This window comes from Balaenoptera borealis, assembly GCF_965194805.1.
Source record: "Balaenoptera borealis genome assembly, chromosome: 17".
Classification (NCBI taxonomy): domain Eukaryota; kingdom Metazoa; phylum Chordata; class Mammalia; order Artiodactyla; family Balaenopteridae; genus Balaenoptera; species Balaenoptera borealis.
In genome coordinates this window covers 4283985-4309326 of record NC_138876.1, presented here as the reverse complement: position 1 = coordinate 4309326, position 25342 = coordinate 4283985, and the positions used below count along the sequence as shown (strand labels likewise).

General features: G+C 53.9%; 1 protein-coding gene across 2 annotated transcripts in view; it reads right to left on the bottom strand.

Moving 5' to 3' along the window:
- COL22A1 (collagen type XXII alpha 1 chain) overlaps window positions 1-25342 on the bottom strand; it is a 263198-nt gene that overhangs the window by 216697 nt on the left and 21159 nt on the right. For both annotated transcript variants that reach the window (XM_082364599.1, XM_082364598.1), the window contains exons 2-3: window positions 24985-25147; window positions 20035-20601 (exon numbers count right to left, since the gene is read on the bottom strand). In XM_082364599.1, the coding sequence (XP_082220725.1) occupies window positions 20035-20601; window positions 24985-25075 (658 nt within the window). In that variant the 5' untranslated portion in view covers window positions 25076-25147. The remainder of the gene's footprint in view (window positions 1-20034; window positions 20602-24984; window positions 25148-25342) is intronic.

The window sequence follows — 25342 nt, the reverse complement described above, 5'->3', positions numbered from 1 at the left end:
AGTAAGGCCCTGATGTCTTCAAGAACTCTGTAATTATAACCCCTGAAAGGTACTGAGGCCAGTGGGGGGATGAGAACAGTGGGATCAAAGGGTGTCTCCACTGAGATTTGAGGGATGAGTCAGAGGCGAGTAGGTGAGAGCAGGAGGAAGGTGACCCATCGGGGGTGCAGGCCCGGGCCCGAGGGTCGGGGAGCATGGACACCATGGCCAGAATGGCACACAGGGAGACGAGGTGGAGCAGGGGGCAGGGCCGGGAGGGGCGGGGGGTGATGGGTCCTGGCAGGAGGTGCCCCTCTGCCTGGGGGCCTGACGCTGGCGGGCAGGGGTGGAGGTGGACGGACAGGTGAGGAGGCTACCGCAGTGGACACTGGCGGCTTCGAGCCACGCGGGGGGGGCGAAGCAGGGAGGGGTGCTCAGACCCCGGTCTCTCTGGAAAGCAGAGCGGGCAGGCTGGTGGCCGAATGGGTGAAGAGTGTCCCAGAAAGAAAGAATGTTCTGTCCTGAGCACATGGAACCCTGCAGGAAGAATCCATTTGGAACCAGAAAACACAAGTCCAGTTTCCGACGCTTCAAGTTTGAGATGTCTTTTAGACACCTAGCAAGCAACCGGATCTGTGAGCCTGGCCTTCAGCCTCCAAAACAAAGCTCCTGGCTTTTGATTTGGGAGTTGCTCCTTTGTAGACAGGCTTTAAAGCGCTGGGAGTGGAAGAGATGGTTCAGAGATGGAAACAGAGGAGAGAAGAGGTCCCAGGGTAGGTCCCGGCCTCCAGCTTTACATGTTGGGACATGAGAACTGACCAGCAAAGGAGGCTGAGAAGGGGACGCTGGTGGGGCAGGAGGGGCAAAGAGGAGGCCCGGAGGTCCAGAGGAGGGAGCCTTTCAGGTTACAGGATTAAGAGACCAGCCCGCCGAGTAACAGAGTTCATAACCAGGGACCCAGAGCTCAAGCCCAGGCGCGTCTCACTCCAGCATCACCCCGCTTTGCACTACAGCAGCTGCCGTGTGGACGGCCAAGGAGGAAAGGCCTCGTGGGGGTGAACCTGTGCTTTCTGTGCGTGGCACCGTCTTTTCCAACCCTCTGAGGCTTGTCTGCTCCATTCTAGAACTGAATCCGCACTCTCAGTATCAACCCTTCAGGGTCCTGACAGGCACTGGACAAGAGAAAGCACACGAAGCGCCAGACTCGGTGCCAAGGCCGCCGTGATCTCACCCACTCACGTCCTCCTCCTCCTCCTGACCACTCACCCCAGGACCCGGGTGCTGAGTGAAGCATCACCCGAACCCAGCCTGCCGTCCTTCCCAGGAACCCGGAGCTCCCGCTGGACCAGAGGCGGGAGGGGCATCCCCAAGGCTCTCTCCCATGGCGCAGGGTCCCGAGGGAGCGGGCTGCTGAGCAGGGAAGAGAAACGAGGCAAAGCAGCGCCCTCCCTCCTCCCACGTGGGTTCGGAGCAGGTGGAGAAATATAAAACCAAATAAGTGGTAAAATGGGAATTTATCACGTGAACGCACGGAAGGGTTGACGAGACTTCCCCGTGGCCCGTGGAGAGGAGCTGAGGCCTTCTGCCGGGAAGGCGCGGGGAGAAGGGGAGCCCACGGCGGGAAGAGGCCTCAGGAGCCCCGGCTCCGGGGGCAGCGCTGACCTGCGTGTGACCAGGACTGACCACCTCTCCCCTCCGTCTCAGGAAAGCACAGGACTGGCCAAGGGAGCCCCACGTCTCCGCACAGGCACATCCCCGGCCCCTGCGGTGTCTGTGCTTCTCACGGGAGATGGGCAAACAACATGCGGCGCTATTTACTCTGTGTACTTGCGGCCACGTCCTCTCCATCAGCATGTGGCCTGGGTCAGACCGTGCCCGGACTCAGGGTCGTGTCCTCAGAATCAGAGCTCCGGTGACCGAGGCAGGCCACAGGGACAGGAGCCCCCAGAGGCAGCAGGGCCGAGCTCAGCCGTCCTGCGTCAGGCCCCTGAACGCCTGTGGGAGCAGGCAGCAAGGTGGGGACCTCTTCACCAGGTCCCAGGCCACTGGACAGGGGTGGAACTAGCCAGTCCTGATGCTCCTTTGCTCCTGGCCCCTCTGCCCGAGGGCTGGTGGAGGTGGGCTCCTGGGACGGCCACTGGCTGCGTTCCTGCGGGGACCTGGGGGAGGCTGCTGGGACATCACGGCCAGACGGCAACGCGGGGCAGCGGTGTGGCCTGGCTTCCCCCGCCCCCCCCTCCGGGCCAAGTCCAGCGGTGAAGGCAGAGCTGTAACCGGAGACGGGGCTGAGGCCTGGGGCAAGGGTGGGGACGTCCAGCGCACACACTCCGGACGGGGCACCGCCCACGCGCTCTCCCATCCCCACCCCGGGCGCCCACGGCACACGGCCGCCTCCTCTGGGGGTCCCCGGCTGTGGATCCCCACCCGCGGCCCGGGCTCTGCTGCCCCTGCCGACGCCGCGCCTGGAGAGTGAAGCTGGCGTGCTCCCCCCCCTCCCACCAGGCCCCGCTCCTCACGAGAGCATCACCGCGCACCGGGCCCTCCGTTCAACTCCACTCACTTGCCCCTAACTTCCAGCCTCCCTCCCACCCACCCCACGCCGGCCCTCAGACCCCTTTCTCGGGGAAGCCCGCCCCACCTGCCCGGGCCCTGGGCTGCGGCTCCAGCTCACGTTCCCTCTCCACCTTGATCCTGGTGGCGGTCATCCGTTCTGGGGCGTAAGGCGGCGTCACCTCAACCTCCGCTCTGCGGCAGGGCTGGGAAGAGGACGAGGCCAGCAAGGGCCCGGGGCCCACGCCTAACGAGCCGCACCCCAGCTGCCCGGCTGGAGGGCCAGGACCTCGAGAGCAAGTCTCCTTAAACCCGGAGCCTCACCGGCCTCATCCGCATCCCACCCTGTTTCTCTGGGTCTCCAGCTCTTTCTCTGGATTTTCTACATTTATGACCTCGAAGCCACTGAAAATACGACGAGCTCAAAACAAGGACACACTTGCTCCCGCCGTCCCACTGCTCCATCAGTGTCCCCGACTCCCTAAGTGCCTCCCCGGCCACGTGCCCAGGAAATAGCTCTGAATCTCTTCCCTTCGGCCCACAGCCCTGTGCTCTTTCTCTAAAGGTAGCCCCTTCTGGGAACTTCCCTCCATCCCCACTGCCTGCCCCTGGGCCCTGCCCATCACCGCTGGTGGCCCCCCTGCAGGACGCCTCCTGGGCCAGACACACCTGAAGCACCCCCGGACTCCCCCAGCTCAGCTGCCGGCCCACCCCCGGCACTGCCTGTTCGGCGGAGACCCCCAGCCCCTCCTGCTCCTCCTCAGGGTGTCCATCACCCCTGCTGGGACAGCAGCCTGACCTGGGAGGTGAGGCCTCCGCTTCCCACTTCCGCCTCAGACGAGGCTCTCGGGACCTGGGATCTGGCTTCCCCGCCACACAGAACTCAGAGGAGTGAACGCCCTGGGGATGAAATTTCACCAGCAGAGACAGGCAAGAGCCAGCAAATGAATTCTCCACCCCTCCCCGCCCCGTCAACTATTCTGAGGGTGCAGATTCCACAAGGGCCTTTCTGCCAACATCCTCCCTGACTCACCCCAAGCTCTGGGTCGGGTGCAGCCGCTGGCACCTCAGTAATGCACCAGCCCCTCCCCTCCCGAGCCTCCCTCCTCCCCTTCCCCACACTCCTGCAGCCCTGGGATGCAGCGCCCAGGACGAGAATCTCAATTCTGCCCCAGGTCACCCTGGACTCCTCCCACTGCCCCTGCTTTCTCTGTCCCCTCGTTGCATCCGTCCTCCCCCCAACAGCTCCGGTGAATGGAACTCATGCACAGGTAGCACCGTGCTCCGGACAGAAGGGTACAGGCCGTGTGTCAACATTCACCAAGCTGGACACTTCAGATACGCCTTTCGGAAGGTTGCCTATGTCTCACTATTAAATGTAAAATGAAACAAAGTCTTCAACGGCTTGGCATTCAACTCAGAATAAAACTCCCAACACCTCCCACAGACACACAACTCCATCCAGGAGCTGGCCTCTGCCCCCAGTCTCATCCTGCCCCTCCCCGACCTGCTCCAGGGCACAGGCTCCCTGGTTTCTCGGTTCCTTTATGTAACCCCGATCCCGTTCCTTTATAGAAAGTTTCCTCTGCCTGGAATTCTCTTTCTGGGCCTTCTTCCTGGTGTGTCCTCAGAGGGCCCCCAAACCACCAGACCTACAGCAAATTCCCCTCTTTCTTGTTTGTTCTTAGCCTCCCTGGTTATGTCTGACAGGGCACCTACTAAAATTTCCTGCTAGAATTTTCACTTATGTTTCAGTGTTTCTTCTATGGTTTTGTTCTCCCCTGAGATAGAGGGTATGTTTATCCCACGAACTCCCAGACGCCCCTGACCCTCAGTCACAGTTTCCAGCTCACAGACAGCATTTCATCAAGATTTCCTGGACCAAAAAAAAAAAAAAAAAAATGTCCTGGACCCACGAGTAAAGTGCTGTAACAAGGCCACCAAGTGGGTTTTCTCATCCCCGTGTTTCAGACAAGGACACTGAGAGTCAGAGCACCCAGGTGCCTCCTCAAGGACAAGTGCCCAGCACCTGCTCTGTACCAGGCGCTGCTGGAAGCACTTTCGTACTTTAACATATTTAATTTTCATGGGAGAAGGTGGGACTGGTGCACCCATTCTACAGATGAGGAAGCCAAGCACAGAGGTAGCAAGTAAAGAGATGAAAATGGCAAACACAGGACTTCAAGCCAAGGTCCATCAGCCTAAACATCCAAGCATTGACCTATGATACAAACTGCTGGGCCTCAGAAGTTGAGATGAAAACAGAGAAAAAAAAAAAAGAGAGGGAGAGGGAGGGAGGGAGGAAGGGAGGGAAGGAGGAAGAAAATTCTCTATAGCTCAGAATTTTAAAAGATCTGCATGTTCACTACAGGCTTACTGGCTGCTTTTTTTTTTTTTTAAGCTCAAGGCCCTTCGTGGCCTCCAACCAACAACAGTCTCATGGACATCATGCTGGACACCACTGGCCAGGCCCTGCTCATCTGCCCAGTGACAACGGAAAATGCTGCAGAGGCTGACTGTTTGACACTGGAATCCTCAGTTGCTGAGCCAGGGATCCTAATTAGACGTTTCTGGTCATCCCTCCCTGAAGGTGGGCTACGGCGTCAAGTTCATGCAGAGCAAGGAGGAGGGGGAGAAGCGGACTCCGGGCGTCAATCCAGACCCCAGCCGGCCTGGGCCGCTCTCCCTGTGACCCCAGCACCTCTTCAGCGCTGGTGTCTGGGGCCTGGTCTCAACGGATCAAGGTCACTGCAGTCCATCTTACCTCTAAGTTCCAGTGTGCAAAGAAACAGTGCTGAACTGGTTACTTTCACTTTCTAGGCCAAGATTTTTGCATCCGGGACAGGGAGGAGGTGTGAGACCGTGGGAGTGGGCACCGGGGCTCGCTGGGCTGGACTCCGAAAGGCGGCTTTGCTTTCTCTGGGCTCTGGCCGAGGCCTCTCTGAAGTGGGGCACGTGGGGACCGGGCCTAGACTTAACTCGGGTCTCAGGATCCACAGACAGTTGCGGACTCTTTGCCACATACCCATGGGGGAGATGTGTCCTGCCCACATCCACACAGCCGGTAGACAGCAGAGCTGGGTTTACAACCCAGGCCTGCTGTATCTCAGAAAGCATATTCTTTCAACCCCATTTTGTTGCCTCCCTGACAAAAAGGAGACAAAGAGAAAACAGAGGGGGAGGACAGGCCAAGGGACCACACCCACTCAGACCCCATGCTCCTCTTCTAAACCACTCTGGACTTTCTCGCCCAAGCAGCCCACTTCCACTTCCAGAGGTACAGCGGTTGCCCGCCTGCTCTCCCGAGTGGATCATGCAATCCCCGGGCCCAGGGGCTGTGAGGGGCAACCGCATGTGGGGTTTGTGGACAGAGCTTGACCTCATATCCTGGGGTGTCCTTGCCCCCATGAGGCCCCCATGAGTCAAGCCCAAGTGAACAGGACGTGTGAAGAGAAGGGGGCTGGGTGGACTGGGGCCAGGGTGTGACCCTCCCGGGCCGCCGTGTCCTGGATGCCACTGGAAGGGGAGGTACCACCCGTCTCCCAGGCCCACGCTAGGGGGATGGGACGTGTTTCCCGGGACAGTTTTTACACTTGACGGGTGACTTATAAACACAGACTGCACAGCAGGCAGGCTTCCTTTTGCTCTCCTGCCCCAGGCTCACGGGTCAGCGCCGCGCCCGTGCCGCGCGGGGTTCCGTCAAGGCGAGCAGAGGTCACTGGAGGTGATCAGCCCTGCATCCCGACCTCCTGTAACTGAGGGTTCCACTCCCTCCGCCAGCACAGGCTGCTCTGGCCCATGGGTGCCTCGTGGGCAGCCCAACCCGAGCACAGGGCAGAGTCTGGGGCCCAAGGCAGACGCGGGCGCAGCGGGAAACACCCAGGCCGGGCCCCTCAGGGACCCTCCAAGAGCACCAGTCATCACTGTCCCCTCTTTGGTCACTTATCCTTACACTTATCCTGGTTGTTGGACTGATGCAAAGAACAGGAGCCTTTACTGAAAACAAGCAAACAAAAACGCACTATGTGTCCGTTACTAGATCAAGCAAAATTGGCTACTTCCAGAAAATAAGAGTAGGTATTTCACAAGCGCAGACAGACACTCAAAAGGCACTGATTTTTAATACAGCTCTATTTTTCTAAGCAGCTGCATGTAGCCTGTTCCAGGGTGAGGGGCAGGAGGGAGGGGTTTTTGCTGTGCTGACCGCCCCGTCTAGGTTCACATGTGTGTGTGTGTGTGTGTGTATGGGGGGGAGGGGGCACATGTGTACACCCATGTGTATGTATGAGTGGGCATGGGTGACTGTGTCTGTGTGCCTGTGTGTGCGTGACTTTGTGTGTGTTTCTGCTTGTGTTTGTATATGGATAAACGCAAAGAAACCAGAGTCTGTGTAATTAAAAGGACAAAGACAGACACATTTTACAGCAGAACAAGTCACGGAGAACACACTGCTTTGACAACTGTTTTCCTTCAGGCTTCCACGAAGCGTGAGGCTGTTATCAGAAGCATCGCAATTAATCAGCCACACTTCTTGGAAAGCCCCAGACATCGTGTAAGCCCCGTGCCCCGCTCGCCCTCTCGCAAGTGTGAATCCAGTTCGGCCAGGACAAGGTTCACTGCAGGATGTGAGAGACACTCAGAAATGCAGAATTTCTCCATGTATTTAACTATATAGACGTATATTTATATACAGACTGTGTATACGCGTGTATACGTTTTGCAAGTGCCAATTTCACTGTGGCCACTATATTTTATCCCTTTATCAACTCAAAACGAAAGCCACTGTGGGAAATGCACAGTCGAACCTCCCTGAGCTGGAATTCCTGGCATGATGATACCAGTAAACGAGACGGTCACGCCTACGTGGATGCATTCTCTGCCTGGGATGCTACCAGGCACAAAGAGCGCCGTGGCTGGCACCGGCCCCACAGCCGGGCAGTGGCAAAGGGAGGACACACGTTCACAGCTGCCCTTCAAAGTCCTTTCTAGTCCCACTCGGCGCATGAATCCTCGTCCAAGACCTGGGATGGTAGGAGAACTTTCTAGGATACATGGGTCGCCCCTAAAACTGACAAGATGAGAAGGCACCCGTAATGCAATGGCACACGGACAGGGGAGGGGATTACGTAGGACGGTGATGGAGACACAGAAGGGAAGGGGCCTCCAGGAGGGTCCCCACCCACCCCACTCAGCACTCCATGGGACACCCTCTCCAGGGTCACCCCAGGAGTTAGTGGCAGCGACTTCAGATTCCCAGCCATCACGTCAGAACCCACTATCAGGGGTCGGCAATCTTCTTCTCTCAAGAGCCAGACGGTAGATACTTCAGATCTTGTGGGCCACGTGGTCTCTGTCACAACTACTCAGCTGGCGGCTGTGCCGACAGAGCCACAGACAACGTGTAAAGAAGCTGACGTGAAGTACATCTTCCAATAAAACTCAGTGTGTAAAACGTTCTGCCTGGTGGGATGTGGCCTGTGGGGAGGGGTTTGGCACCCCGTGCGCTAGATCAAGGACAGTCTCGCCTTCCTGGACAGGCCAGTTTCCTTTACAGAACTCACAGCAGATGAACTTCTAGACTCTGCTTGATTCCCTCCTGTGACGGGGAGCTCAGATCCAGTCATGTCATGTCTGGGAACTTTGGTTTTTGACATTTTTTATACAGATTTGCCATAAAAATATTAAGTATGATAATAACAGCACAATAAAAACAGTAAGAACCACAGTAAATTATTCACCAGATTGGTAAATACCACAATTTTACAGATAAGGAGACCAAGGCTCAGGCAGGTGCACACTCCAGCCCAGGGACCCCCAGCTGGCAGACGGCAGAGCTGGGATTCCATCCAGCCCCCGTGCCACAGATGAGAGGTCCTGGCAGTGCTGCGCCTGAATTATGATGGGCACTAACTCTGTGCCAGGCTACAAAGGGAGCCTTTTATGTGCGTGTTCTCTTGGCTCTAGAAAGCAGGCAGTCATATTACTGTCTTCATTTACAGGGAAAACCAAAGCTTAAAAAAGTAATCTGTCAAACAGAGAAACCTGTATTTAACTGGGGCTTTTAGACCTCAGCCCATCCGCTGAACCCTGAGGCTGCATCATCGCAGCTCCCGAGGGACAGAGGGCAGGATACGAACTCAGGCCTTCCCTGAACTCGCATCCTGTAATCCTCTCACATGCCCGAAATTATGCATTCTCAAAGGGGGTAATATTGCCTCCAAGGAGGTAAAACTGGCTTTGAGGGAGCGGGTAAAAAAAACCCTTAGCGATTTCAACGGTCTGCGGCTCTCCAAAGTTCAACCTTACCCAACAGCATAAACAGATTGACAGTTAGGTGTGGCATTACAATTCCAGAGAAGGAGGCAATTAGAGGGAAAAAAACACTTATACAGCAAGTCCCCTACAGTAAACCTTCAAGTTGCGAACTTCCAAAGATGCAAACGCGCATCGGGTTCCAGCAAGGAGCCAGAACCTGTGCCATCAGCGTCATGCGTGAGTGAAATGGTAGCTTGCCCTCCACCTCCTATCGCTGACGATCCTTCAGCTCTACCATCTCCCACCTCCTCTCCCTCCTCCAGTCAGTAACTCTTCTGGCCTGTTCACCCGATGATGCCAGCCCCTGTATGCCAGCTGCTGTACTGTACTACTGTACTTTTCCAGGTACTGTACTGTAAGATTAACAATGTTTTATCTTTTGTGTTTGTTTTTATGTATTATTTGTGTGAAAAGTATTATAAACCTATTACAGTACAGTACTGTATAGCCGATTGTGTTAGTTGGGTACCTAGCCCAACTTTGTTGGACTTAACGAACAAACTGGACTTACGAACGCGCTCTCGGAACAGAACCTGTTTGTGCGCAGGAGACTTACTGTATAGGTTCCCTCAAAAGGAGGTCGAGAAATACTGCCTTAGGTGAAGCGTATAAGCTCAGTCACCTTTCTGAAAAGTAATATATACATACACATATACACATACAGATAGAGACAGATGAAAATGTAGACATACATAAAAATCATACACACCACGAAGGTACATGGTAAGAGCAGACAGTTGTAGAGCGTGTGCTCAGGGCCACCACTGTGCTACGCATTTTCCACGTCCCAACCCTTAGATCTTCACAACACTCTACAAGGTGGAAACGTCACCATCATCCTCTTTGTACCAATGAACATGCAAGGCAGAAAGAGGTTAGGGAACTGGCCTGAAGCTTCACCCAGCGAGAGGAGGCAGGGCTGGGCCGCTGCAGGCGCTGGGGCTGAACCAGCATGCGCCACGGCCTCCGCCGCCAGCCCACGGGCTGCACTGTGGCAATCACGGTGCACGTGCAAACCTCCTCTGGGAATGCACCTGCCGGGACAAATCCCCACGGAGCTCAGTACTAAAAGCGCTGCCGCCATGAGAAACCAGAACCCAGAAGCAGAGAGAGCGACGGGCAGGCTGGGGAGAACTCAGGACACGAGGGCGCCTGCCCCTCACGTGGAGCGGGACACACGGGCTAGAAAGCGTGGACGAGATGAGCCGCGTCCCCTGGACCAGCGGAGGCTGGAGGCAGAAGAGCTGGGGTTTTTACAGGGGGTCACGCAGATGCAGCCGAGAAAGGAGTCAGGCAGGGGCCTCGTCAGGCTTGGGCCTGGCCGGGCAGAGCTGGGAGACTATTTCTTCTTCCTTGATGCACACAAATGAAAAATTAACGATGGGTGGGGTTTAGTTTTCCATCACTTTCAGTAATTTTCTAATAAAATTCCCCAGCACATAATCAGAATTCAGTAACCCGATGACTATTTCCAGGGGGTGACCTCAGTCATGACAAGTTTACCCGGGAGGCGCTCCCAGTGACCTCTGGGCCGAGGGCGGGGCCCCAGCCCTGCTTCCTGAGGCTGGTGTGGCCCCGAGAGCCAGGCCACAGGCATCCGCGTGGCAGCTCCTAACCCACAGCTGAGGCGGCCGCTGATTCTGCCCGGGCTTCAGGCCCACCCAGAGGACGAGCTGGGCGGGTCGCCTCGTGGGAACACGTGCTCCCAGATACATGTGTGTGTGTGAGAGGGTATGTACGATTTATGGGGCGGGGGGGGGTATGTGTGGTGTATGTGCACAGGCACGCACGCACGTATGTGTGTGCTGAGTTCACCTCTGAGTCTCCAGGCCACGCAGAGGGACGTGGGGATGGAGACAGGGGTGGGGACAGGAGGACTTGGTCACTGGGGACAAGGCCACCAGCAGGGCTGTCCCCTCTCTGATGACTACGAGACTCAGGTCCTGAGGGAGACGGACCCAAAGAAACTCCCAGGCTGGACACGCCACCCAGACATGCCAACAGCCAGCCCCAGGCTCCCCGTGGGTGTTATCTCTGGGCCGTCGAGGGGACAGCCTATTCCAGGGGGTTGAGGTGCGCTCTGCTTCTGGCTGGTTCCTGGCCTCCTCCTGGCATGTGGACTTGGGAGAGTTGAGCTGCAGAGCTAAGCCCTCGACATGTGCCCCCGACAGTGGGGGTGGTAACAACGCTCCCCTCGTGGGCACTGTGACTGCCCCTGCCGCCAGCCTGGCCCCCGGCACCTGCTCCTCCAGCATCAGGACCACGCCTCCTGCAGGCCCTTGGCTTTGGCACTTGCCTCTCCCTGGAACTCTGGGCCCATGGATCTTTTCCTGGATCAACTCAGGTCTTCCTAAACCTCCCACCTGAGACCCTTTGTCACATGGCCCTGCTCTACTCCCTTCAAAGCACTTACCACGCTATGAAATCACCTTCCCGCTTACTTGATTTTTTTTTTTCTCCATCTCCCTTCCTTTCTGGAAAGTATTGCCCTAAAAGCAGGATCGCAGGTGAATCATTCACCATCGTGATCCCCTCGCCTCACAACAATGTCTGGGAGATAAGAGGGGAACAAACAATCTGTGCTGAAGAAAAAGCCAACAGTGCAGTAAAGACCCCTGAGACCTGAACCGCTGTGAGCTGGTGTCCTGCAAGGTCTATCTAGCCTGGTCCCAGTGACACAAATAAGTTGTGTTATTTACTCAAACTGTTTTCTGCTACAAGAAGAAAAAAGCATAGAACAAATTTTCAAGCGAACCTAACGATTCCCTCATCTGAAGGTGCAGTGGTCTGTGACAGCCACAGTCAAAAGCAAGAAAGAGCCTCTCAAGGAATCTCGGCACCCGCCCGCAGACGGACCTCACTTACGATCACAGCGGCTGAATCTGTGAGCGGGTCTAACCAGTACAGGAAGCTGAGACTCTCCTCGGAGTGGCGGGGGGACACACGCAGAGTCACGCACTCTCAAAACGCACGGCTGGGGTAGAGATGCCGACGTTTTTCCAGTGTGAACTGCAGGAGAACAATAAAATCCATCCCCGCCTCACACCAAACAAGCCTCTCTCTCTCCCTCTCTCTCTCTCCCTCTCTCTCTCTCTCCCTCTCCTCTCTCTCCCTCTCTCTCTCTCTCTCTGTGTCGTCGTGGAAAGTATTGCATCCAGTAGACAAAACTCACTGGAACAGCACATGGACACACAACACACAGAGAGAGAGGGAGGCTTTGTGTCATGAACCAGAGAGGCACAAGGGGCCGCTTCTGTGCCCTCATCCACAGGCAGAGGGGAGTCAGGGCCACAAACAGTGTCCCCAAAATAGAAGTAGGCAGAGGCTCCCCCAGCTGCGGCCACTGGCATGCCACAAGCTCACTGACAGCCACACCACCGGCTATATAAAGGTTGTTTCGTGGCCGCGACTGAGCCTGGGGGAGAGAAAGCTCTTAATTACAGACGAGGCTCTGGGGCTGGGCCTCCGCCCCACGCCCTGCGGGAAGCCAGGCTGAGGTCCGGTCCCCTGGGAACCTCATCAGGTCACAGAGGGGCAGGAACTGATGCCGTGACACAGAGGTGCTTCCCTGGATGAGCCCAAGGCCAGGGGGACAGCGAGCCACGGGCCAGAGCAGATCTCAGGGGAGGCCACTGGGTGAGGCCACGGGAGTCGCGATGCTAGAAAATGCATCTCTGATGACACTGCCGTGCGTGACTGCTGCTGCTGCTGTCGCTATGCCACTCCTAGGCGTGCACGTGATCTTTCGTTTACGGAACAGGGATGATGATTTCTTCAAGTACAGTGAGCTTCATTTGTCACTTCAGCAAACAGCCACTGGTCACCGTGCGTGAGCCAGGCCTGGGCCAGGCACTGGGCGGGCTCAATAATTAGACATCCAACAGGATTACGGAAGGATAGCTTGAAAAAACTCAGACTCGCAGGCAGCAGATTCTGAGCTATGTGAAGAGCTGAAAGCCTGGTTCCCTGTGATCCTGGAGAAGCCACTCAGCCCCTCAGTGCCATCAGCAACAGAAGAGGAAAAAGCAGAAAACTGATTTAGGGGGCTGGGGTGAGGCTTCAGTGCCATGGTGGATTTAAACGTGCTTCCTAAACAGCCACGGTGACCAGAAAGAACTCAGGCCCTGCGCTCAAACAGAACGGGGTTAAATTCCCAGCTCTGCTCCCTGCCGGCGGGGCCTCCTCGGGGAGGGATCCTAAGCAGCCACCTCACCGACCAATCAGGAGTGGCTAAGGTATCAACGCCAACGTAAGTGTCGTGCACATTACTTCTGAGAACGGATGGACACACAGGGTAAACCATAAATGTGTTAGAGAAAAATCAACTGGTAGCACTAAGCTATCCTATTTGCAGCTATGACTTAGGAAGCAGGCTATGCCCAGGAATTCTGCTCTAAGCAGTGGTGAACGACGGCATCCTGAGGCCTGAGAAAAAGGACAGGTCAGGTCCACGGGTGGTCCAGGAGCAATCTGGACAAAGAGAAGCTTCCGCAATGGCCACCCTGAAGAAGCGCTGCCCAATCCCAGGCCTGGTCCTGTCCCCACATCACCCCTCCTCTGCTCACACAGTCACTCCCAGCTGGGCTTCCAGGCCAGACCAGCCACTGCCTCCAGACCCCAGCCTGTGCTGCCTCAGGAGCGGGGCCGCCGCACTGGCCCCTCGCTTCCTGTGCACTGACCTGGGACTCAGCTTCCCCTCTGTCCCCCAGAACTGCCCTTCCTCCCTCCTGTAGCCAAGCTGGCTGGAAAGCATGGGCTCTAGAAGCGACCAAACCTCAGTTTTCCGTCTGCAGCACCAGCATCACAGAAGAAGAAAAAGGGAAAAGGAGGAGGAAGCAGAGGAGGAGAAGAGCCTCACAGGTAAGCGTCATACGTAAAGTTAGATCTTCTAGGAGCTGCAATTTCTAAAAAGTAGAAAGAACCAGGTGAGATTGATTTTAGGAATATATTGTATAAACCCTAAATTTCCAAAATATTATCATTTAAATATGTAATCAATATATATAAAAAATATGCATGAGATGCTTTACTCTCTTTTTCATGCCACGTCCACAAAATCTGGCGTGTATGTCACTCACAGCACTTCTCAGTTCAGACCAGCCCCAGATTGGTCAGTGCCCACATGCGATGGCCGGCACGGGTCTAGAGCACTGGTGGCTTCCCCACGTGCAAAACACCAGCAGGGACACCCGCCCCCCGGCCCCGCCAACTGGGCTGGGTGGGGACAGAGCGAGAGTGTAACGCAAAGACCCTCATCAGCCTTCAGAGCCTTTGGTGCCCAGAGAACAGCAGACTCTCTCAGTGCTGTTTACCGCCCAGGGAGCCGGGTCAGGGCCCTCTTCCTCCGCATCTGTCCTGTCATGGGAAGATTCAGCTCATCCCGGCCTGCCTCCTCCAGACCCTCACCAGCCTTCAAAATCCAAACAGACATTTCTCCAAAGAAGATGTACAGATTGCCAACACACACGTGAAAGGATGCTCAACATCGCTAATCATTAGAGAAATGCAAGTCAAAACTACAACGAGGGGCTTCCCTGGTGGTGCAGTGGTTGAGAATCTGCCTGCCAATGCAGGGGACACAGGTTCGAGCCCTGGTCTGGGAAGATCCCACATGCCGCGGAGCAACTGGGCCCGTGAGCCACATTACTGAGCCTGCGCGTCTGGAGCCTGTGCTCCCCAACAAGAGAGGCCGCGATAGTGAGAGGTCCGTGCACCGCGATGAAGAATGGCCCCCGCTCGCCACAACTAGAGAAAGCCCTCGCACAGAAACGAAGACCCAACACAGCCAAAAATAAATAAATAAATTAATTAATTAAAAAAAAACCAAAAACAAACAAAAAAAACAATTGATCACAAATACAGTCCTCCAGTTTAAAAAAAAAAAAAAAAAAACTACAACGAGGCATCACCTCACACCAGTCAGAATGGTCATCATCAAAAAAGCTACAAACAATAAATGCTGAAGAGGGTGTGGAGAAAAGGGAACCCTCTTGCCCTGTTGGTGGGAATGTAAATTGATACAGCCACTATGCAGAACAGTATGGAGGTTCCTTAAAAAACTAAAAATAGAACTACCATAAAACCCAGCAATCCCACTACTAGGCATATATCCTGAGAAAACCATAATTCAAAAAGAGTCAGGTACCACAGTGTTCATTGCAGCACTATTTACAATAGCCAGGACATGGAAGCAACCTAAGTGTCCATCGACAGATGAATGGATAAAGAAGATGTGGCACATATATACAGTGGAATATTACTCAGCCATAAAAAGAAATGAAATCGAGTTATTTGTAGTGAGGTGGACGGACCTAGAGTCTGTCATACAGAGTGAAGTAAGTCAGAAAGAGAAAAAGAAATATGTATGCTAACACATATATACGGAATCTAAAAAAAAAAAAAGGTTCTGAAGAACCATTGCAGGACAGGAATAAAGACGCAGACGCAGAGAATGGACTTGAGGACACAGGGAGGGGGAAGGGTAAGCTGGGACGAAGTGAGAGAGTGGCATGGACATATATACACTACCAAATATAAAACAGATAGCTAGTGGGAAGCAGCCACAAAGCACAGGGAGATCAGCTTGGTGCTTTGTGACCACCTAGAGGGGTGGGAGGGAGACACAAGAGAGAGGAGATATGGGGATATATGTATATGTATAGCTGATTCACTTTCTTATAAAGCAGAAACTAACACACCATTGTAAAACAATTATATTCCAATAAAGATGTTTAAAAAAATAAAGGTTTTGTTTTTAAAGGGGAAAAAAAAAAATCCAACCGTTTGTCTCTGCTTACCAAAATACGCAAAAGTGAAACACTCAGTTATTGCTGGCTATTGAGTTCAGATTTGCTGAATACTCTTATTCTTTGCATTTGGGAGGTAGTAGATCATTGCGTGAGTGCTTCTGATGTGCACAGCACAAGTACAATAGCAAGCACAGAACTAACTGCCAGGCCGCTGCTCTTGATTTCTTTTAAACAATATTTAGGCAGCTCCTCCTACATACCAGGCTCTGTTTCAGGCACTGGCACCGCAAGAAACAGACTTTCCCTCGTGAAACTTATATTCTTATATGTGAAGGCAGCTCCTAGGCAGATAAACTAACAGAAATTTCCAGTGGCAGGTGGTAACCAGCAGGCACAGTCCATGGTGTAATAATCTGTCACTTTCCTGCTGCCTCCAGTAGATAAAAGCTTCTCAAGGACAAAAGAAGATCAGATCCATCACTGCATCCTGGGCACCTGGCGTGTGCCCAGCGGAGGACTCACTCATGTGTGATTGCTGAATGAATGAGCGAACGAACGAATGGATGGATGGATGGACTGAACTGAACCAATGCTTACAACACGTGGTTGGGTTGAAGTTGAATGAATGAACGGATTAGCGTGAATCCACTATGGCTGTTGAATGAACGAATGAGGGGGCTGGGTGGACTGATCATGACACCAAAACCCCACATTGTTAGTCTTCGATTTCCCAGATCATCAGCGTGAAGCCCCTGTCAGAACAGCTCTGATTCAGGCCGTGAGGTCACCCATAGGTACCCTCCCTGTGCCAAAAGATTTCTAGCTGTTTGGATGCTGTGATGTTCCTTGATTTAAGCTACTACGTGCTTTCCACTACGTTACTGTTAGCTCTTTTATTTGTTTTGCTTTGTTTCTAATTGAAGCAATTGTGCGGAGATTTTGCTTCGTCTGTCCCCAGAACAGAGCAGACCCTCTCAGCCTACAGCTGTATTTACAAAACGAATTCCCTTTAGATGACTAAGAATAACTTGAATCTTCCATCTATTCAGGCATTCGGAGAAGCCTGTCTAGAGAGAATCGTGGGTTTCTCCTAATGTTATCACGGTGGATGTGTGGCGGGCTGGGTGGGCTTGCAGCCCTTTCCCCGTGGGTACAGCCCCCGGTGTTGCTGCCTGGGTCAGACCCCTTTCCTTGAGGGAGGAGAGGTGGTAATTAACTCCACTCCCCAGCGTCAAACTGGGTCCTGTGGTTTAGGCCCCAGATAGTCAGCCTGTTTCCACTCGGAGGCCACAGCGATGGGCTGGGAACAGTCGCAGGGCCTACAGGCGTTCCAGTCAGACTGAACCCGGGCCTGTGGGCCACCTTCTCCTCTCCTGGGTCCAAGGACTCTCGCGACTCCGAGGTCACTCAGAGCTGTCTTGTGCTGGCAGCTCCTTTTCCCTCCCACACCCCTGCTCTCCTTCTCTGTCTTGCTCTGAGCCCAGGAGGCTGGCCCCTGTCACCGTATCACCTGGCCCCTTTGCTGACCGGTGTCGGATGAGGTCAGGCCAACGGGAAGTGCCAGCCAAGCGGGCAGGGAGTGAGGCAGGGGCTCCTTTCCCGCTCCCTCTGGGTCACGGTGGAGTGGGCAGCCGTGCTCCTCCCTGAGGTGAGGAGACTACAGCTCCTGACGGGCAGGCCCTCCCCACCCACGGGCCCCAGCGTCATTTCCATCCCTGCTACCAGCTGGCTTCTCCTGCTGCTGGTTCCCGGTGCCTCGGCATCCCTCGGTGACCTCAGTCTTCCCTAAACAGAACCCCCATCAGCATCTCTTCAGTCAACACTGGTCACTGCCGGGACCCCAACACACACATCAGCTAAGATCAGAATTAACACCAAGAAAGAAGAGCCTAGCAACAGGGAGAGTGAGAGGGCCTGGTCTCACCGCTCGAGGCTGCCTGACCTCTGGCCTCTTCATCCCGTGTGACGTCAGTTTGCTTTACGCTTTAAGCAAGTTAGAGTGGGGTTTTCTGTTACCTGTGATCATCGTCCCTGACTCAGACCCAAGGTCAGTGGTGCTGAAATCTGTGTTCTGGGGGCACAGGGGGATGAGGCCAGCATGCAGAGGCTGAAGGCCCGGACCCTGTGCCCAGCCCCGCCGTTGTATTAACCGGGCAACGTGACCCAGTGACCTGACCTCTCCAGGGTTGTCGGAACCAGTCCCAAAACCATCCCCTGGGCACAGAAGTTCTTCAAAATCTAGATTCTGCTCTGCCAAGATGCAGAACCAGTTTGAACCCAGGCTGGCAGGATGACGAAATGCCAGAGGGTAGGGTCTAGAAGCAGCCTTGCTTCCTAGGTCCCTGGATCAAGGCTCTGGGATGGCAGTTGGGCGCTCATGGACCCTGAGCCACCACGTTGGATGTCTGCCCCTTGGCTAGGCCCGTGACCTAGCGTCAGGCCCTTGTCAGCCCGGATTTCTTGAGCATATGCACCTAGATCCAGCCTTCGCCTGGCCCTGCCTGGGCTGTTCCTTCTGCCTTCCTCCTCTTCCCCAGTGTGGCCCCATCACCTCTCTGGCCTACCGCTGAGGGCCCAGAAGCCCATGATCTCAGCATTCTAAATGCCCTCAGCAGCAAAAAGAAGAGCATCTGTATCTTAGGAGGTTGTAATGAGGGTCAAATGAAGTCACTAAGGAAGTCTATGGCCAATGAATTGCACACTGTAGAGTAGGTGACTGTCTCTCAGCCCTCTGGGCGTCAATTTCCTCATCTGTAAAATGGGCCTCGGCATCAATGTGCCATCCACCCCACCACCATTCTCTGAATTTCCCCAGCAGTCTTGTGAAGGGGCTCCCTTTTGCTTGCTGTCCTGCCAGCATTCCATTCTGCATAATGATCTCACCATGTCACGCCCTGCGAAGAACCCTCCAATGCCTCGCCTTGCACACAAGGCCCTCCTTTATCTAGGCCTTGACAATCACACAAAGCCACCATCCTCCACTCTGCTCCTTTCCTCTGGCCATTTCCAGTTCATTGACTAAGTGCGGCCACCTCATCCTGAAGCTCGCGCTCTGTCTTCTAGACCGGCTAAGTGTCACCTCCTCCAGGAAGCCCTCCCTCTTCTCAGGGTCACCATCCACCAAAACCACAGCAGGACCCCACCCATCACATTCCTTTTTTGCTGTCTTTTCCACCATCTAGACTAGGAAAGCTTTAGGGCAGGTGCTGTGCCTTATCTTTTTCTATAGGCTCAGAAGTCAGCACGAGGCCACACAAACATTAGACCCCCAGTAAGTATCTATGAATAAGTAAGCAGAGAAAAAGCCGCAGAGCGGTAAAGAAACCGAGAGCATCCAGTCTCAGATATGAGTCAGCTGCAAGCCCGGCCCAGCCCTGGGACAAGGCCCCTGCCTCTCTGGCCAGCTGCTCTCACTGCCCGTCCCTCCTCCACTGCCCCAGGCCCCTGCCCCTGCCCAGGTGCGACCCTCTGGGCTGCCCCACCCAGGGCGCAGTCCCCCAGAGAAGTCAGCAAGACAGAGGCTGACACTCTGCTCCCTGCCCCAGCCTGGGCCCTGGAGGCAGAAGTTACCCGGCAAGGAGGAAATATCACCCCAGTGAAGCAGGCAGAGGCTGAAGCTGCAGAAAGGCTGGCACAAGAGAAACTCACTTCACCCCTCCTGTCCTGGAGAGGGGGCTGGCCTCAGAATGACCCCACTAGGGTCCTGGAGGTCAGCCGTCCAGGTCAGAGCCCCAGGGGCCACTGGATCTCTGCCCGTTGTCTGCCCCCTCCGCCCACATACTCCTTCCTCTCCCATCCTCCATCCCCAGCCACAGTCAAGATTCCAGGCAAATAACTCGGAGGCCTTGGGTGATCTCAGGGGGCACCAGGTCAAGAGCCCTTGGCCTCTGGGACCAGCAGGGGGCTCCTCGGACTCCGCTGGCCTGCCGGCATTCCATTCTGCACAAAGATCTGACCATGTCACGCCCTGCCCAGACTGACTCGGGCAGTTCCCAAAGGCGGTCTGTGACCCCGTTCTTCCATGACCTCTCACTGCGACCCCTCAGGAGAGAAGCAGGACCCGACATCTCTCAGCTCTGCGTGCAGATATTCTGGCGAGGCCCCTGCAGGCACCTGCTCTGACTTAACAGCCCTGGGAGGCCAGTGGATGGTCCCCATTGCAGACTTGAAGCTGCAACTCAAGAGACGTAACCAGTCTCCGAGTATCTCAGACTGGGCGGGGTTCAGAACCCAGCTCTCTTTAATTTTCTTTCCACCTCTGCCTCCCTGGACGCGGGGCCCACGGGGCAGGGCCCTGGGTGAGGGGCCCGGACTGGGGGTGGGGAATTCTCAGTTACTGAGCTGGCCGGGTGGCCTCGGACCCCCTCTGCGGTGCAGCCGGGTCCCGCCCGGCCCCGCCCCGCCCCGCCCCGCCCCGCGCCGCGCACGGGTCCCTACTCACTCTCGCACAGGCGGCGCCGCAGCTTGCCCCAGATCTTGTCGATGGCGTCGAAGTCCGACACGTGGAAGATGTGCGCGGCCCTGGGCTCGGAGGCGATCTCCTCCAGCTCCTCCCGCAGCGCCTCGCCCACGCCCACGGCGAAGATGCGGATGCCCGCGCGGTGCGCGGCAGCGGCGGCGGGCAGCACCAGGTCCTGGCTGCGGCCGTCGGTCAGCAGGATGGCCACCTGCTTGAAGGCGCGGTCCCCGGGGCGGCCGCCGGCCCACGGCGCAAAGCTGTGCCGCGTGACGTAGCGCAGCGCGTCGCCCGTGTGCGTGTGGCCGCCGTGGTAGGCCAGCTGCCGCGCCGCCGCCTTGACCTCGGCCCGTGAGCCGAAGCGGCCCAGCTCGAAGGCGGTGGTCGGCCGGTCGCTGTAGTGCACGACGCCCACGCGGGTGCGGTCCGGGCCCACCTCGAACGTGTCCACCAGGTTGGCCACCCACTGCCGGACCTTCTCGAAGTTCTCCTTGCCCACGCTCGAGGAGGCGTCCAGGAGGAAGACCAGGTCATAGTGGACGCTTTTGCAACCTGCAGGGGCGACAAGAAGGGCGACGGGGGCCGCTGGGTCGCGGGAAGGGCACGGTCCTTGGGGGCGGGAGGCGTGGTCATCCGGGTCTCGCAGACCTGCCTCCGGGACCCGCCCACACGGCCTCGCGCGGGGGCGGGGGCGGGGCCTCGACTGCTGCCTTAAAGCCCCAACCTCTGGTTCCCTAAAGGTCACGTGACCAGAAGTCTCCCCGAGGCGGCTGTGAGGTTCAGCTGCCTATAGATATAGTTAACATATATATTTATATATATATAGCTAATACGTATATTTATACAAGTGGATACCGTATATAATTGTATATAATATAAAATATACTAATATAGAACTATATAATTATATATAGTTTATATATATTTCTAAAAGTGAATAACATATACAATTATATATAATATACTATGTAATGATATATAAAATATATCATATACATAATTATATATAATTATATATGTATATAAGTGAATAATACATATATAATTATATATTACGTATTATATAGACGTTATATAAATATATATAATTATATATATAGTTTATATATTTATATAAGTGAGTAACAATCATGGAACACTACCGTACCCGTTTCTTTATTACCATTATTTTCGTTCGAAAGTGACTTCGTTATCTTTCAAACCTACTATAAATAATGCACGCCCATTTCAGAAAAAGCAGAAAAGGCAATCAAAAAATCTTTAAACGCTCGTATTTCCATCTGCTCAGAGATAACTACTGCTAGTCCACGGTGTATTTATTTATGTTCTGTTTCCATATAGTTATCGATGGAAGTGGGCCTGTACCAGACGCACTGATGTATAAGCTGGTTTTACCGCATCCAGCGATGCTCTGGGAGCCCATTTCCAGTGTGATAATGCCGGTTTCTATGGCTGCAGAGATTCCACTGCAGGGATGAGCATAATTTACTTATAGCCAGTCCTCTCTTGTCAGATAGTTAAACAGTTCCAAGTATTTCACTATTAGAAATCATATAAGATAGACTGCATTCATATATTTTAGAAGCTCTATAGTGCTCTATAAAAAATATGCTTATATTTTTACAAATATAAATTTTATATAAGCTATGTGATGCTTTTGATTAAACAAAATGCAGCACTATACAATTTATTTCTGAACCTCAGGGCAGCCCCATGCAGAGAGCTTGCTCGTCCCCATTTCACAGTTAGATAATATGAGGAAAAGTGTCTTCTAAACTCCAAAGTGCTGCACAAATATACAGGAGAACCATCAAAATGCCCTTGTCTCGAGTTTTCTGGAATCTGAGTCTTGGCCATGCCAACAGCAGCAGCTGATCAGGCTTTGGGAACACCTGGCACAAGCATCTGATTAGTGAAAATAAAATAAAAACAAACCAAAAGAGTCCCACTTTGTTAAACTGTCCAACTGGCAAAAGTCAGAAAGACCGTGGTAGCCAGTTAGAGCGTAAGGAGAGTGCCTTTGTGGGCTCAAGAAGTGGCTATGGGGTTTGTCACCCCATTGTCAGGGTCCTAAAAGCCTTTTGCAGAAGAGGGTATCTTTGGATCCACCAATTCCAGATTCAGTGATGTAACTGAAGCAAACTAGCAGATAAATGGAAGGGGAAAAAAATAAAGATGTATAAGGAAGTTCATGGCAGCACTGCCAAGCAAAATTCTGGAGACCACCTCCATGATCACCCATAGGGAACTACTTAAATAATACTCCCCCTGTGCTCATTCAGTGGGATGCCAGGAAGCCACCACAGCCGTGGCCGGGCCCTACAGGAACCCTTATTTACCAATGTGGATACATTTTCCACTCTGTTGTTGGGCATGAAAAGCATGTGTGTCTCTGTGTACCACTGTGTATTCAGGAGAGAAGCTACAAAAAGAAACATGGCTTATTTCTGGCAAGCAGAACCATGAGTGAATTGTATTCTTTTGTACTTCTGATTTTGTGTTTACAAGCAATGCATTATGTTCAAAAAACAGAAAAACAATAAAGCTAGGTATATTTATACACACACACACAAATACTTCTTATCCTGCCCTGAGCCAGTGCCTCCCTTGAATTTTCCACATCTGCCTTCCCCTCTAGTTTTTAAAATCCAAGTCCGATCCGCAGAGGAGCTGAGATGAATCCCTGCCTTCGCAGGATTGATCCCCTAACAGGATTAGAGCTTTAGAAGTGTGTCCGCCCAGATGTGTGGACTCAGAGATAATTCCTGGGGAGTGTTTCTCCTTGACACAAAAGGTCATCCTTTTGTCTTTGGGACAATGATGTCCCAGCCTGATCAGAATAATTGTTGCTACGGGCCAGGGAGGGCCCACCCTGCGGCTGTAATCCTCTAGGCTGCAGAAGGTTCATATGTGCAAGAGGCCTCGCCAAGGGGCCACTTTCTCCTGGAGGCCAGGGAACAGGCTGGGTCTTGGGCAGGTGAGAATGAAGAGAGATGTGGTGGGAACGGTCCTGGCTTCTGGCCTCGGCTCTGCCACAGGCAAGGGCCCTGTGACCCGGCAGGCGACTGCTTCCCCTGGGCCGCCACTCTGTGAAATGAGGGCACGGACAGAAGGTCCTTGGGCCTTTCCACTTCTGAATTTGATAATCCTGGGTATCGCCTGGGCACGTGGGGTCATCCCAGGGGACACAGAAAGCTCCTAGGAAGCCCCACATTCCTCCCATGAAAACCAGGACGCCCACACTCATCACTGTCTTTCTAGACAGCCGGGCTTTGTGAGGCTCAGGCAAAGCAGAACTTTGTAAAACGATGGAGAAACGCAAGCCTCTGGGGTCTGTTGTTTGTTTTTCGTCTTCTTTGGAGGCCCCGGATAAAGGGCTTGGCTCTGGCTCAGCGCTTCTTGTGTCCCCCAGCCTCACGGGGATGGGGGTAAGGGGATAGGAGCCTCTCTTTTTTTTTTCCAACACTTTTTTAAATTGAAGTATAGTCCATTTACAATATTGTGTTAGTTTCAGGTGTATAGCAAAGTGATTCGGTTATGCATATAGATGTATATATCTATATTCTTTTTAAAAATTCTTTTCCATTATAGATTATTACAAGATATTGAATATAGTTCCCTGTGCTATAAGTAGGTCCTTGTTGTTTACCTATTTTATATACAGCAGTGGGCTTCTGTTACCTCAGTTCCTCATCTGTAAAACGGGGGCAGCAATTTACACCCAGCCGTATAGTGACAGGCGCTCTCCCTGAGACCTGGTCCAGCTGTGTGCCGTGGACGCAGTGCACGGGCTCTGGGCTGGGTGCTGTGACACAGACCAGACCAGCTCAGGTCCCTGACCCCTTCCCCGTGTCCCCCACTGACAGTGACTCCTCCCAGGAGGCCCTCAGACAGGTGGGCAAACCCTCCTGCCACTTCTCACCCCCTCCCGCCCGGGCCTTCTCTGCTACAGTAACTTCCTCACTTCCCGTCCACTCACTGTCCCAGCTGCCTCTTCCGGCTGGACTCCAGGGTATCCAACGCCCCCCAGGGTGTGGTCCAACGTCCTCACAGAGCCAGACAACGCAGCAGGGCACTAACCTGCCCACTGTCCCCAAACCCTGTATGCGCTCAACGGAGACACACCCACAACACATTCTATGATCGACACAAGATGTGTGTTGAAGCAACCTAAATGTCCATCAACAGAGGAATGGATAAAGAAGATGAGGTACATATATACAATGAAGTATTACTCAGCCATAGAAAGGAACGAAATAGTGCCATTTGCAGAGATGTGGATAGACCTAGAGACTGTCATACAGAGTGAAGACAGAAAGAGAAAAACAACCATCATATAATATCACTTATATGTGGAAACTAGAAAAATGGTACAGATGAACTAATTTGCAAAGCAGAAATAGAGACACACGTATAAAGAACAGACTTAAGGATACCAAGAGGGGAAGGAGGGGGGATGCGATGAATTGGGAGATTGGGATTGACATACACACATTACTGTGTGTGTGTATAAAATAGATAACTAATGAGAAGCTACTTTATAGCACAGGGAACTCTACTCAGTGCTCTGTGGTGACCTAAATGGGAAGGAAATCTAAAAAAGAGGGGATATATGTATACGTATAGCTGATTCACTTTGCAGTACAGCAGAAACTAACACAACATTGCAAAGCAACTATACTCCAATAAAAATTTTAAAAAAAAAGAAAAAGGCGTGTGTTCACTGTCACACACATACTCACGCACACATGCACACGCCCCAGCTGCACGACTGATTATGACACACACCAGCTGGGGGACAGCTGACACCTCCCCTGTGATGACCTGCACTCTCTCACACACAGGCGCCAGCCCACCCCGAGGCCCACACCCACACACGCACGGACGCGCACACAGACGGCTCTGTCTTCGGCCTGGCACCGCCTCCAGCCCCACCTGCCCTCTGGGCCTGACAGCTGCTGTCCCCACTCCAGAGCAGCAGCGTCCAGAGGAGATGGGCCACGACGCTCCCTTGCAGGCTGCCCATGGCTCTCTCGTGCTTGGGAACAAGCGTTTCTGGGCCAGGAAGAGACGCCGTTAGGGTCTACTGGAACATGTCCTGTGTGGAGAAAGACACGCCTTTAGAGGAGGGCCCCTGAGCTGAGAAGCTGCAGGAAGTAACCTCTGGGCCTCACGTGGGAGGAATTCCCCAGACCCAGCCTCCCCCGCCTCTTCACTGATCAGACTCCACTCTTCACACAGCCAAAGGTGTGACTTTCTAAGAGCAAAGCCCAGTGTTACCTCCCGGTCACTG